This window comes from Pygoscelis adeliae, unplaced genomic scaffold (genome assembly GCF_000699105.1).
Source record: "Pygoscelis adeliae isolate BGI_AS28 unplaced genomic scaffold, ASM69910v1 Scaffold243, whole genome shotgun sequence".
Taxonomy (NCBI): Eukaryota; Metazoa; Chordata; class Aves; order Sphenisciformes; family Spheniscidae; genus Pygoscelis; species Pygoscelis adeliae.
This window is the reverse complement of record NW_008824363.1, coordinates 305,995-320,727: the sequence shown is the minus strand read 5'-3', so window position 1 is coordinate 320,727 and position 14,733 is coordinate 305,995. Positions and strand designations below refer to the sequence as shown.

The 14,733-nt window shown below is 41.3% G+C and overlaps 1 protein-coding gene across 1 annotated transcript in view; it reads left to right on the top strand.

Annotated features, from left to right (window-relative positions):
- SLC34A2 (solute carrier family 34 (type II sodium/phosphate contransporter), member 2) overlaps window positions 1–9,072 on the top strand; it is an 18,901-nt gene extending 9,829 nt beyond the window's left edge. The window contains exons 7-13 of the mRNA XM_009319884.1: window positions 508–703; window positions 1,430–1,525; window positions 3,980–4,100; window positions 4,818–4,985; window positions 6,380–6,496; window positions 6,584–6,708; window positions 8,338–9,072. Coding sequence (XP_009318159.1) covers window positions 508–703; window positions 1,430–1,525; window positions 3,980–4,100; window positions 4,818–4,985; window positions 6,380–6,496; window positions 6,584–6,708; window positions 8,338–8,913 — 1,399 coding nt within the window. The 3' untranslated portion in view covers window positions 8,914–9,072. The remainder of the gene's footprint in view (window positions 1–507; window positions 704–1,429; window positions 1,526–3,979; window positions 4,101–4,817; window positions 4,986–6,379; window positions 6,497–6,583; window positions 6,709–8,337) is intronic.
- Window positions 9,073–14,733: the final 5,661 nt, after the last annotated feature.

Below are 14,733 nucleotides of genomic sequence, written 5' to 3'. Positions count from 1 at the left end.
AGAGTGCCTCTGAGGGAAGAGCTGTGGCTCCTCAGGCTGTGGAAGAGAAGCTGGAAGGGAGCTGTACACCGGTGGTTTGCAAGAACATGTGAGAGTGCTGCAGAGCCATCTTCCCCCAATGAGTCAGGGAGAACAGGTCCCAGAGGCAACAATTTAATCCCTCAGGATTAAAAATGTACCAAAAATGGGTGAGAGGCAAAACAAGTGTAGGCTGTACAGCCACTTCTTTCTTTAGACAAGTACTTTTGGCAACTTCATGTTAAGGGTCGCTTTTGCCTTTTCTAGTTTGTCTTGTTTCACTCACCTGGCTGGCTCTCTCACTCAGTCAACTGTGTGGAGACAACTTGGTGCTCTGTAGCAAAGTAACCATCTCCTGTGACCCCCAAAATGAAATGATTCCCATCTTGAAATGGGCTTCATCCCCACCTCTATGAGTTCATATTTAATTGATGTTGTGCACATGTTGTTTAACTAAAAGCAGCTCTGTTTTTTAATTTCTTCTTGCAGGGCCTTTGCTGGGGCAACAATCCATGATTTCTTTAACTGGCTCGCTGTGTTTGCGTTGTTGCCCATTGAAGTCATTTCTGGCTATCTTTACCATCTCACCAATGCTATAGTTGAGTCCTTTCATCTTGAAAGTGGTGAGGATGCCCCTGAGCTACTAAAAGCTATCACAGACCCCTTTACAAAGCTCATCATTGAGGTAAGCTCTTTAGCCGCTTACTTGGTTCAGTCACAGCTAATCAAAATGCTCTGAATATGGGGGGGAGCTCCCACTCACTTCTTTGTGTCCTCGGGGTAAAGCTCATTAGCAAATGGATTCTTCTTTTTATTCACATTTCATAAAGTCCTGGCTCTATATTTCCTGTTTCTATTTCCCCCACATTTTACCTTAATGATGATAGATCTAGCTAGGAGGACTGGGAAGGCAGGTGAGGACAAATACAGACACGTGGGATGGATGGAATGGCAGCCTGTTGCCTAGACATTGGCAGATAGTACTAGCTGAGACAACCTAACACATCCAGAAGATCTGCATAGGATCTGCATAGATGACACAGAAATTATGGGAAACTTGCACACATCTGGAGGGGCAGATGGAGGCCACAGGGGATGTGCACAGCTCCTAAAATGACAGTAAACACATTTAGGCAGTTATGTCAGTGCAGTTGTTTAAACAGAAAAGGTGAGATGAGGTGGAGCGTGATTTGGGGAGAATGAGGCACAGTGTTTGTGTGCAGAGAGTTGTACCTTTTTTTGGGAGTAAACCCCCTCCTACCTGTTGGGCAGCAGCTCCAACATTAGAGATGGTTATGCAGGCTTTACGTGGCTGAGCTTCCAAAGGGAGTTACTTGAGCAGAGCTGAACAGAAGTGTGTGATGCAAGTTGGAATAATTTTTTTTTTCTTCCTTTTTTTTTTTTTTTAAAGCTTGATAAATCAGTAATAAGTGCAATTGCTACAAATGATGAATCGGCAAAGAACAAAAGCCTGGTAAAGATTTGGTGTGTAACTGAAACCAATGTGGTGAGTATCATGCTAAATTCATTGTCAAGTTCCTCAGGAAATATATTACTGATCTGTAGCTGACACTCCTTATCATAGGATTGTGAAATTAGAGTTTTAAATGAGTATTTTTTTGCAGCAGAAAAGGAATGAAAACAATTTAATGTAGTTTTTGCTCCACTTAAACCAAGGATGTCATACCAGTGGTGAGCTTGACCTCGTTGCTTTCGGTACCATGCAGGCCCTTGCTTATCAGAACTGGTGGTTTGGAGCCAAGCCTTTTACTCCTTTCACATCCAAATGCCTTTAAACTCCGATACTCCTACCCACTCCCTGAAAGCGAAAAAAATCTGCAATATAGGCCAAAGAAAATATCTCTTTGCCCACCATTTATCTATTGATCTAACCAGATTTAGTCTTATGTGTGTTAGGGTGATCTGGTGGCAGCTGGTTTTTTGCAGCTTTCTTGGAAAACTGCCCTTGGAGAAAGCTTCTGTGGGGCTACGTCCCATTGCTCTTCACCCAAGCAACACTGCAGCTTGAAGGAATCTGTTGCCCAGATCGACACCAATGAGTATTTTGGTAAACTGTGGAGCTGAATGTTTGGTTTGCATTTTTCAGCTGACTAACAATTAGAGCATTAAACGTTCCTTGGATCTCTAATTAGACTATTCTATTTGTTGGTATGTATAGAAAAGTAATTCCTGAAGTCCTGAGGCAGAAGATACTTAAGGACTCACAGCAGACGTTAAAATTAAGAGCTTGGGTTTTTAGAGGAGCCCAGCTCCTATTGAATGACAGTCTGGATGGCCAGTGAAACGCTAGCTAGGGAGATAGTGCCGGGAGCAGAGCTGTGCTAATGGGAAACTCTGCTCAGGTTACGCCGCTGAGGAGCTGGGTATTTCATCTCAGGGGAGGTATGATGCTTAGGCAGTTGTACTGCTTTCAGGCCCCCAGCCCGCACTTGGCTACCCCTTCACTGCACTGCCCGGGCAGGCACAGCCTAACTCTCAGTGAGGTCTGAGCCCCTGAGTCCTACAGTCCCCCCACTCTTAGAGGTAAGCAACTACACTGAAAGTGTAGGCTGCGGGTTACATGTCCATATACACATTTTTTTCTGTGTTTGTCTATATTTTGGCTGTGTAATTACTGCCCAAGCATATAGTCAAATTACAAAACCACATGAAACTCCTGACTTGAACTTGATGGGGGAAGAGGAAGGTCATTTAAATGATTTACATTCCTGGCAGGTTAAACTGATTTCTGGCAAAAATGATTAAACAGACTTATGGCAGGGATAAATACATGCAGACCCCATATGTTTAAAGCAAAACATAAGGATAAACATTTTGATCTAATGAAGCTGCTTTGAAACTCAGATGTCTGAAAAAAATTCAGGAAGGCAAGAAACAACATCGTGTTGTGTTTGTAAAGGCTGATGTTTTGAGGCAGGCTGGAGACCAGGCGCTCCCTGAAGATGTGGGGGCAGTGGATCCACCCCTGGCTTTGCCCATCTGCATCAGCTGGAGGGGAATGCGAATGTGGGTGTCTGCAGGCAGTGCCCAGCAAGAAAATACGATTTCTATTTCTTTGTTTCTGCAAAAGAGAATCACTCAAATATGTCTTAAAGATACTACCTGTTCAGCAGTGTGGTTCAGAGTCCATTTAGCTGTCAGCTGCTGTTGTGGGGCCATACAGTTTAGTCAGCAAACTGTTCCTTAATCTGCATAAGGACTTATGGACCTAATGTCAGAATGCAACCAATCTGGGCTAGGAGCTCTTGTAAGGAAGGTTTTATTGCAGTATAAATAGAAATTCAGGTTCAGGTCAGTAATACTAATGCTAATTATAGTGCTAGTAATTAGCTCTTTGATAGCATTTGAGCTTTAAAAAGGAAAGTAGTAGCAGCGCCTCTTTTTCTACAGGTAGGAAAACAGAGGCACAGAAAGGCAGAGTGAACAGCTTGTGCTCATCCAGCAACAGAGGCTGCACTAATATTGTAATATTCTGAATGACAGTCCTGTGCAATACTCACCAGACCATTAACTGCAGTTAAGATGACAGTAAAGGGGTCTTTCTTTCACCCAGGGAAGGTGTGGTACTGGCTGGGAAAGGAATGCCACTGTCCCCCAGCTGCAGCCCAACACAAACCTCTTTCCATGAACCCTGACATCAGTAGTTAAGGTTCTTAGTTACTGACGACTTGGTGCTATGCTTATTACAATGAAGAAAGTTTGGGGTATATTTTAATCTTTAAATGTTGTATTGATTGACTTGAGTAACAGCACAACCATTTATTTTAAGAATGCAAGAAATTTTGCCTTGTCATTAATGTGGTGCCAGCTGACACTCCAGCTTACAAATCCTCCTTTAGTTGAGGAATGCTTGGTTGCAGTAAAAACCTAGAACTTTGCATGAGCTCTTATTGAAGGGTTGTAGGTGACTGAAGTATCTGCTTTGTCTGGCAATCTTTAGACACTGCAGAATGTCACAATTCCACCTTCAGAAAACTGCACATCTCCTGACCTTTGCTGGACTGAAGGAAATTCGACATGGACCATCAAGAATGTAACTGAAACAGAATATATCAGTAAATGTAAGCAGTAGAACTATTTCTCCTTCAGTAATATCTTTACAAATGTATATAGCTTTCTAATGGTGTTAACAGACCATTTCAGAGGCATATCGAGAGACACTTGCCTGTATTTGGACACAAGGTACTACTGCAGGCGCAGTCAGAGCAGCCCGTGCTCTCTTATAGCTATGCAGCTGGAGTTACCAGCATCGTCATGGTATCTGGCTGCAGATGGATCTCTTTCCATGCTCCCTGATATCAGTAATTGAGGTCTTCAGTATCATGTCACTCTCGCTATTCAGGTGACTTGGAGCTACAGTTACTTTGCTGTAATGGTTGCTTGGATATCTCCATCCCTATGCATGCCCTTCAGGACTTTGAACAGCCTTTCTCAGGCACACAGCCACCTCTGGGAAGAGCCGACCCACCATCCAGCTTGGGGCACACCAAAATTTCCTCACACTGTTATATTCCTCTCCCTTGCACATGGTCACCTAACTCCTTCCTGCCCCGCAGGAGTGCCCGCTGTGTATTTTATAAGCGTGTCCATACAAGAGCCCTTCTTAGACATGGCTTTTGTGGAGCAAGGGAGGAGACGTTTTCACTCTTTGCATCACCCCCTCAAGCTGTGTGTGCTTTGGTTCCATTTTCTTGGGGGCATGTATGAAAACCAGAGTTGGGCTTGGGATCAGAAGCAAAAATGTATCTAGGCTAATTCATTTTCCTTTTCTTTTTCAGGCCAGCATCTCTTTGCAGCCACAGACCTGCCTGATCTTGCCATTGGTCTCATCCTTCTGGCTTTGTCCCTGCTTGTTCTGTGCTCCTGTTTGGTGATGATAGTTAAGCTATTAAACTCTGTGCTTAAAGGACAAGTGGCGAGCATTATCAAGAAGACAATCAACACTGGTAATCAATTCACTGGTATCTGCTTTTCCTGAAGATTGTTTTCAGGAATGACAAGGATGCTGAGCACATTTATTGATGTTCTGACAGATATTATAGAATAGTTTAAAGAAAACAGTATTAAACCAAAATCACCCCTCCCCCCCAACATTTTTTCTCCTCAGCATGTTATTTTCTTTCTTTTAAAAATCTATTAGAGAACAGCTTGCTTGTGAACTGCAGCAGATTAACAGCAACAGCGATCAAAGTCCAGGCTCTGTTTCTTGACATATAATCATTAGCTGTTAGAAATGTAATGTTTCCATCCTCAAAAGATAGCGCCGAAGTGCTGAGATTGTGATTGCCTGCTCTGGTGCAGAGCCTGCATGTTTATTCTAAACTAAGTTGAAAAACAGTTTGTGGTGACTAATGATCTAATTCCCTTTGCTTGCCCTATTGCACTCCTTAATCTTCTCTTCAGTAGGATAAGGCAGCCCTAAATAGTGGTACTTGCTGTCTTTTGCTGTGTTCTCCAGGCATATTTCAGCATGGATCCACTGAGTGCAAATGTTTTTATTTTTCACTTGCTTGCTTTTTCTTCATCCTCCCTTGAATGGAGAGGTTAGAACCTGTAGCAGAGAAAAGCAGTCCTGGCATGTCTCTGGCTGTGGTTGAAGAGAGGGTTCACAGAAATGGGGAAGGCAACAAAGTGGTCCCCATGCTGTCTTCTCTTCTCCTGGGCAAAGAACACTGCCTGAATCAAAAATGAGGGGTAGAAAGTAATCAGCTGCTGGTTACTGTTCATTTGTGATCTACTCTGTGTTCCTCTGTGTCTTCCCAGCTGAGTAATTCCTGACTTCTTGGCTCACTCATAAATCCACAGAATACCAGGGACCATTGTGCCTAGTTTCTCTAATCAGTGTGATTAGCTTTTCTTTGCACGAGTTAACAAGTAAACTTTTAGGAGGTGATCTGCTTGAAACTAGTTAGAACAAACAACCTAATTTTCTCAGGATGGTCTTCAGAGCTTTCTGAAGATCCGATCCATGCAGCAGGTGCCTGGTTGCTGAAACCAAGGCACTCAAGACACCTAGAAGGTGTTGTGTTGACCTCTGTAGAAACATTTCTGGTACCTAATTGTATTACAATATTATTGCTACCCTGGGTCAGGACAAATGTCTACCTAGTCTAGTATCCTTCTCAAATTGTACCCCGTGGTAGAAGGCTGGAGAGGAAGTACAGCGAACAGGGTAAATTAGAGTAGTAGAACTGATTCTGACCCAAAATCGTCATGTAAGAGACAATATGCAGACAATGTATCTACAATTGAAATGCTTAATAGTCTTTTCACTGCTGTGTTACTGTTACATAGACATTCTGTTACACTAAAGACAACGTTCTCCCTCTATTTTTTTTAGATTTCCCATTTCCTTTTACTTGGCTAGCTGGATACCTGGCTATGCTCGCAGGGGCTGGTATGACCTTCATTGTCCAAAGTAGTTCTGTTTTCACATCTGCTATTACACCCCTTGTTGGTAAGCTGTCAATACTGTATTCTTTATCCCCATGTTTTAGCTTCTCCATCATTCTGAAACCACTCAACCCTGTTTCTTTTCTCCTAGGCATTGGCGTTATAAGCATTGAGCGCTCTTATCCCCTTACCTTAGGAGCTAACATTGGCACAACCACAACAGCTATACTTGCAGCTCTAGCAAGTCCAGGGAGTACATTAAAATATTCATTACAGGTCAGTATAAGCCAATGCTTCCTTGACTTCGTTTAGAAGTTGCAACTTTTCTGAAGAAAAACCTGACAAAATTGGCTGTGATGCAAATATGCAATGGATATTGTGCTTGATTTTGAGCTATTAATGGCAGCTCATTAATTTCAACTATTAGAGCTTTGAATAAGCGTTCTCAGAATGTCGATATACAGTAGAATCTTTCTTCCATAAATTGGTCTTGATCTGATCGAATTAATTCAGAATTGAGACAGGGTTGGCCACTTGACCCTGATCGTGGGGTCTCTGCAGCTTAGAATTCAGTGCCCGCGTCTCTGACAGCCCTTTTAGGTAGTCCCCTATGAGGGTTACTAATTTCCGTAAGTTCCCTCCTCAGGACCCTAACTCTGTTCATGCAGTATATAGGGACTCCTGTAACCTAAGTGAAGGCTGTAACAACCCGTAAGATGGCAAGCTGTCTACCTACCTGAGGTTGCAGTGAGCATCAGGACATATAGTTTCTCATTGTAAATCTAATCTGAGTGGGTTTTATTGAATTCCTTGTTGCCTCAGACTATTTGAAAAGTAGGCAGCCTGGCTTTGAGCTTCCATTTACCACCAGGTAAAGAACATTCCAGACAGAAGATAACATTTGAATGAACCCTCTACATCAAAGAGTGAAAAGATAATGAAGTTTCCTTTGTGAATAGGATGAATGTTTTTTACTAGCCACAATAAATTAAGAAAATTATGGAAGTCATTTTATTGTCCTCAGGCATGACAGAACAGATGTAATCATGAGAAGATATTATCTTGACCAAGCTCAGATTTCATGATAACTTGTTGTTTTTATAATGTACTTTAAAAATAAACCCCTGTACTTTCATGTTTACTTTAGTCTGATAACAGTTATAGAATGAAAATAGGATAAGGTGAGCAGGGAACATACTGTTTTGTTCAGTATATGCTTATTCTGTCTAAGCGACTTCTGAAATCTTTAGCAAGCAGGTGTCTCTTTACGCTTATTTTTAAAAAAAACAAATTTGAAGAATGTGAATCAAATTATTATAAAAGACCCAGACAAAGTCACATGCCAGGAATCTCCTCAGTGCCCTATAAACTTTTAGCTAATTTTTGGAAAATACAGGTTTGTACCATTAACAATTTCTCAATAGCCTGTATGCAATATCTAATTTACATTTCCCATCTTTTAATTGGAAACTTATAGATGCAGAACCCAATAATGAACAGTTCTGGTGTAGTTCTCATGCCTTACTAAAAGCAGGACTGTTTCCCGATAGCTGTTTGGTTTATCAGCTTTATTTCTGATGGACTCAATTTCTTGCATTTGAAAGCTGCATTTTAAGACTTCTCCATCTGCTGGGAGATATGTCATCCCCTTTAGGCTTGCCTTGTTTCCAAATTCTGTCCCCTGTGTATAGGCAGTGGTCTTCACAATGTATGAGGTATTACTGAGTCCTTGCTTCGTGCTAGGAAAGACCTTGCAGTGAAAAGGCACGAAAGACAAGAAAAAACAGTGGGAAGCAAGGGAAGGGAAACTACGGAGTCTTAGTGCCACTGGAAGTTATTATCATGTGAGTAGGAGCATTTAAAGGCATTTTAGTTAATGAACTTCTCAATTGTTTTTGCTTTCAGATTGCCTTGTGCCACTTTTTCTTCAATATCTCTGGGATTATTCTGTTTTACCCACTACCTTTTACCCGGCTGCCAATCCACATGTGCAAGACCTTGGGAAACGTAACAGCCAAGTACAGATGGTTTGCTATATTTTATCTTCTTGTCTGCTTCTTTCTTTTGCCTTTGTTTGTATTTGGTCTGTCACTGGCAGGCTGGCCAGTCCTTTTGGGTGTTTGCCTTCCCCTGTTTGTTTTTTTTATTGCTGTGATTGTAATTAATGTTATGCAGTCAAAGCGACCACATTCACTGCCTGAGAAACTCCAAAATTGGGATTTCCTACCCATCTGGATGCACTCCCTAGAGCCCTGGGACAATATAATTATGTCTTCGCTATCCTTTTGTGGGAAACACTGCTGCGGCTTCTGCAAGTGCTGCAAAGTCAATGCAGAAGAGGAGGGTGCCAAAGACAAGCAGCTAAAAACTATGGAGGTTTATGAAAACACCATTGCAATGGCTGATGAAGAAAGAGGTGGAAGAAGGGCACCAACTGCAGCTTGTGTTGAAAAAACAGGCACAAACAACACAGCCTTATAGTAGCAGCTCAACACACATTAGCAGAGATACAGCATAGGACAGTCAGGCTCTTGAAAACCACCTTGGACAATGCACTGAGGACAGAGTGAACATTTTGTTAGGTTCCTGCAACCAGTGATATATCACTCATCAGGGAATGGAGTCAAACAAGCTTGACAGAGTCCCTAGAAAATCTCTGATCAGTTGAAAAGCTAATGACAGATTTGCTCACAGAGGATCTACTACGTGGTACCTTCATCCAGTGCTATCAGTAGCAAACAAAAGAAATCCTGATGTAGTCCCATGAAGAGAGGGCTGAAAGGAGTGGTGAACAATTAAAACTTAATTAAAAAACAAACAAACAAACAATGCACTTGTAGAACACCCTTTCTAACCTACCGGCTTATTCAGCAGAAGTTACTTTATAATACCTAAAAAGCTCTGGAAATGGAAAGAAAAAAAAAAAACAACCCAGAGAATTCCAATGTTTTCATTGGCCTGTTTGCAGTGGTCAAAATGGAAAATAGTAGTTTTCCCAGCATGGACAAAATCTATTCTATATGTGTGAAGGAAAATGAAATGCTGGGACATCCTTCAGAAGCTCTGGGAGTCCTACTCAAGCGTAAGGGTGTGCGTAAGCCCATTTTGAGCCTGCTCTGTCTCCTTTAACACTGGGGAGTTATTTCAAACTAAAGGCCATAAAAGTAATTGCTGATCCTTCTGCCTGCTGAAGGATAAGCACTGGGTTTGGAGACACTGGGTGGCTACCAAAGGGCCTGATGGACTCAGGATGTGGCTGTGTGGCCATTCCTCTCTCCAGATGGTCCTCTCCAATCCTGTTCACCATGTAACCCCACAGTCAGAGGAATGGTGCAGGAAGGAGGACAAGTGGCCAGCGTAGGGGAGGAGGCAGCCGTCCAAGCCTGGGCTGACACCAGGAGATCTGTGTGCAACTGTGGCTCCGTTTGGCTGAGCCACAAAATGACCTTTCAGAGTAGTGGTGGAGACTGGCTTTAGAGCTACAAAAGAGGGAACCTGGAGAGCAGATTATGGCTAGCGCGGGACATACGGTAACATTTACTGGAGAGAAAGGAGTGTTCACTCTGCACCATCACTTTGTGCTCTGAACCACCCTCCTTGGAAATAATGTGAATTTTACTGGCAATTGTATATAGCAATCCAAATCCCAAATAAAATCCGTAAGTAGTGTAGTCACTACCATATGTAGTCAATCCATAGGTAGTGTAGCACTTGGTGGGAAGCTGCTTGTGCTCAGATCATACTGTTACTGATGTTTTAGTAAATGCTCGTGAGGCTGCTCTGAATCATGGGCTGACAAAAGGCATAATTTCAATGCCAGAAAAAGAGCATTTCAAAGACGCACTGAGTACTTCTGCTTGGCCTTCAATAGTTTAGATATCAGTGAGTATGGGATAATATCTGAAGTCCAACCACTAAAAAAAATCAGGTAGGCCAAGTGTCATTTAAAGCCAGTTTACATGGCTGAGTTGTAAATTAAATTTGTAATGGAAATGCTGAGAAGACCCTTAGTTTAACATAGCCACTCAGTGCTACTACAACACATTTACTTCTGAATAGTTGTTTGTTTTCTGCAGAGCTCTGGAATTCAATAGATTGTATTTGGCTATCAGGTAAATATGTATATTTTAGAAGTGAAAATTGTTTTCATTTACTTTTTTAAACTGACATTTAAACTGGCTAACTATGTTGCTGAAAATGTGTTTGCAAATTGCATTCATACTGAGATTCCAGCTGCCTCTGTAATTGTGAGCCAGTGACAAAATGCTCAGAATCAGACTGAATTTCCAAAAGCATGTAGTTTTGGTATAGTTCTGCTCTTTTGGGGTTTAGTAGCAGAGAGCAGAGTTATGCCAAACTATTCTTTTAAAAATTATTTTCCTTGTCCTTCCTATAGTTGAAACAGAATTTTGTCAGCATCTCATTTTTAAAGTGGAATTTTCATATCATCTTCAATAATTCTTCTTCATTTTATTCTCACAATTCTGGATGCTTTCAGAATCTGTTTCTTTAAATCCCAGAGTGCATGTTCCATGCTCTGTTTCTTTGGAAAAAATATGAGAAAAATATCCAGAATTCTTTCCAAGTTATCTCCAGTTTCCATTGACCATCCATTGAAACAGGAAACATTTTGATCTATTTTCACTCATTTCTTAAACAATGTGCACCTTATTTTGCATCTTGAGGTAAAACCGTCAAGCACAGTGATAACAACTGTGGGAAAGCAGTTTGTACAAAAGGATCAGGGTAATAATTAATAGTCAGACATACCAGTACTTTATGGTTCCTCATTGTAACATTTCCCCTACGATATATTCAGTTCGTATTCTCCTCTCTCCTTGCTTCAGGCCATATTGTGCCATGGTTTTAGGCAGATTCTGACAAAGATTTCTGTTTAACACTTGACAGCACAACATGTCCTGGCATATTTTCCCCCCTACTCTTACCAAAAGATATTTACACTTTATTTATAATTATTTGAGTGTACAGAATTTTTCGTAAGTTATACAGAAAAAGGTTCGTGATTGTGTTATATACTACATATTTGAAAACTATGCAAAATTTATCTATAAAAATGTAAAAAGGTACTACTGTATATTTTGTAATATAACTTTTCAAATTGTTTGTAACCGTGTATACTGCGTATTATGGAGGCTGTTGGCTCCATCAATAGGTTACGTAAAGATTGTTAGCAATGCAGAGACAGATTTCTTAAAGATGAAAAACACCTACATATTTTCATAATATGGCTTAATGCACAAGGATATCGAACTCTACTTTTCTAAAAGATTTGAATTTTCTGTAATAAGGAATTTTGGAAATACAAGGCTTCTAAAATACTTTTTAAAAATCTTAAACACTATATCTTTGAACTGTTTTGAGGACAGTATATGGCTTTATACTTTGTTATGAATATTCATCTTGTCTGTCCTCGTGCATTGAATGTAAAAATAAAGAGAAGTTTTAAAAAAAATAAGATCTTTTCATAATATCTGTTTATATACATATCATGGAAACTTGCAGAAAAATAAGTATGCAGGCAACTTCTAGTCTGAGCTGATGCCATGTACAAGAAATGAGGTTAGCATCAAGCACTAAAGAAAACCACCAGAGGCCTGTGTGTCCAACATTTTCATACGAAAGAGAGATTTTCATATGAAGAAAAATATAAACCAATTTCTTAGTGCAATGGTGTGGGTCAAGATATTTTCCGGCAGGGTTCTGCAGACTGTCCTCAGTGAAGGTAAGTATGGGAGAGCAAAGCCAAGGCTGCTGTAACAACAGGATACGTGATGAGTTATAGACAATTACATATATTGCTATGCTAGTCTCAGATTCTCCCTTCTACATGAAAGATGGCCAACAGAGCGTTTCCAAAATGCTTCTTATATCCCATGGCCTGAGTGATAGCTGGCTTATAATTGGGCAAAAATAGCCATCTTGCTCTTTTTTAATCACACGTGGCCTATGGAGCTTAGAATTAAGCAGTCAGAGAGAAACAAAAAGTACTCCTTAAATGCCTTAAAGATTATTAAAAAAGGTCATTAAACTTCCTACCTATAAGCTCAACAGTAGCTGAGGAACCAGCCCCAAGAGCAACTGTCATTCCCAACTACACCATATTTTAGTGAAATGAAGATACAGAAGTACTTCTCAGAACACAAGTATTTATGCACTACAGTGTAAACTGTCTTCTTCTAAAAATGTAAGCAGTAAGCACCCTAGGCCCGTGATTTAAAACTTATAGCTTCTTACACCCATGCAGAAGTACTGTAATTCTGCGTGCCATCACCCTCCATGACTCATTGTCCATCAGGAATCAAAGCGCATCCAGGAAACACACACAGGTTGTGCCATCCATCTCACTGTTTCCAAAATCTTTGCAGAGCTACCTGGGGCAAAGTTCAGCAATGCCTATAGGTATTTAACAGCAGGTATGTCATGAAATGCTGCACTGGTCAGAAACCTTCAAAACATTCAAAACAATACTTCAGCTAATTGCTTAGTTGCTCCTGCAACTGGTCTCAGTCCTCTTCCTCTCTGCTTGCAACTTAACGATGTGGTCCACAGCTCCTTCTGGTGCCCCTGTGCTTTTTCACCCTCTGCTGAAGTTTCACGTTCACTTCCCTCAGTTTCAAATTCTTGATAACACTGCATTTAACTACACCAAGCCTACCACTATGAAGGGTTCTCATTAGTCAGGAATGCAGGTTAAATGCTTCATCATCTCTTTCTTCAGCTTACCATGTAGTGGTGGGCACCCAGTCAGGTCCCCAAGACAGCCGCTGGCCATGTCGCTGAGAAAGGCTGTTCTCTAATTTACAGAAAATTATTTGGGCGTGCAGACTGGAGAGGTACCACTGGCAGCAGCTTAACCAACACATGATAGCAAAGGATCTAACCTCCTCAGTTAAAAATAAATAGTGAGTAGTACTGAGCAAAAATCCACTATTTCAAAAGCTGCGTAAGGGAGGATATACTCTCTACAGATACCAGGGAATGCCAAGCCACACTTCAATTGCATAATTTCAATAGGCTGTGCTTCCATGCAAGCGCTTTATCTGCATTCGGATGTTTTTTTGCCTAGCTAATGGCCAATCCTGGTGTTGCCACATGCCAAAGCCATGACACTGTATGTGTAAACCCACTCACGATATTTTTACAGTGAATATGCTGTAGATCTTAGTCCCTTTATTACAATTCTACTACAAAGGAAACACGTGATTCATATGAGAGCTAAGTGTTTACGTTGCATATTGGATAGTAATTACACTGATTTTCATTGAGCTCTCCCTAAGCAGGTTTCCCCTGACAACTGAGATCTAAGTGTTTCAACAAGACGGAGAAACACAGCGAAGGCTAGCATTACAATTTGACAAGCATTCCATCTTACTCAGCACCTGATGAAATTCCCTAATTGCCATTTACACTTTTGGGGTGTATCAATCTTTTTACACTGCTCAACATCTAAGGACACATTACTGTGGCATAAACAATCAGGGTAATTACAGGAGAAGATATTTTGCAACCAGCACCACAGTTGATAGATTGGTTGTTTTTACACAATGCAAAAAGCATAAATTACAGGGCATGCAAACAATTTATGGACCAAATGCTGCCCTTGGTTAGGCAACATGCAACCATAATTGACATTAGGAAAATTGTCGCACTTGTGAACTAGGGTAGCATTAAGCCCTGTTTTAACTGACTAATGCAATGGCCTCAGGCGCTGCATCTCAAATGGTTGTCAGCAGAAGGCTAGCTCTGGTGTTGCTGTATAATACGACCATATGGTATTGACTCTTGCTTGTTGCTTCCGGCTGTTGTATTGCCTGAAAAGATATTTTTAAAGGTACCTATCAATGTAATTTCTTTGTCTTCCTCAAAGACTGTGCTAGAACACAGTCTTAAGCACTCCCCAGCAGAGTGGGAAGCACATGGCTACTCCGACCCGCTAGGTGCAGAGCATCCTTTGGCCCGTGCTTGAGACCAGGTGTGAAACAAGGAGCATTTCTGATGAAAATGGCAGCACAGTGGCTCAGGTTGTGGGCTCATATGCTGAAAGTTGAAAGAAACTTCGGAGGTCTAAGTGTGTCCTGAGGAAATCCGCTTAGCCTGGTTGTCACCTTTGGCCAGGCTGGGCATGTCCTCAGTGCCCTCAGAGCTGACACCTCTCTCACAGAAAGGGGAAAGAGGAAAGGAGCAGGAAAAGTCCCAAGCAGCTCATTGTAGCTCAGGTGGGATCCCATCTCTGCCGTCAGTCCTGTGTGCTTGGGACAGCTCTTTTCCCCTCCCCTCAAA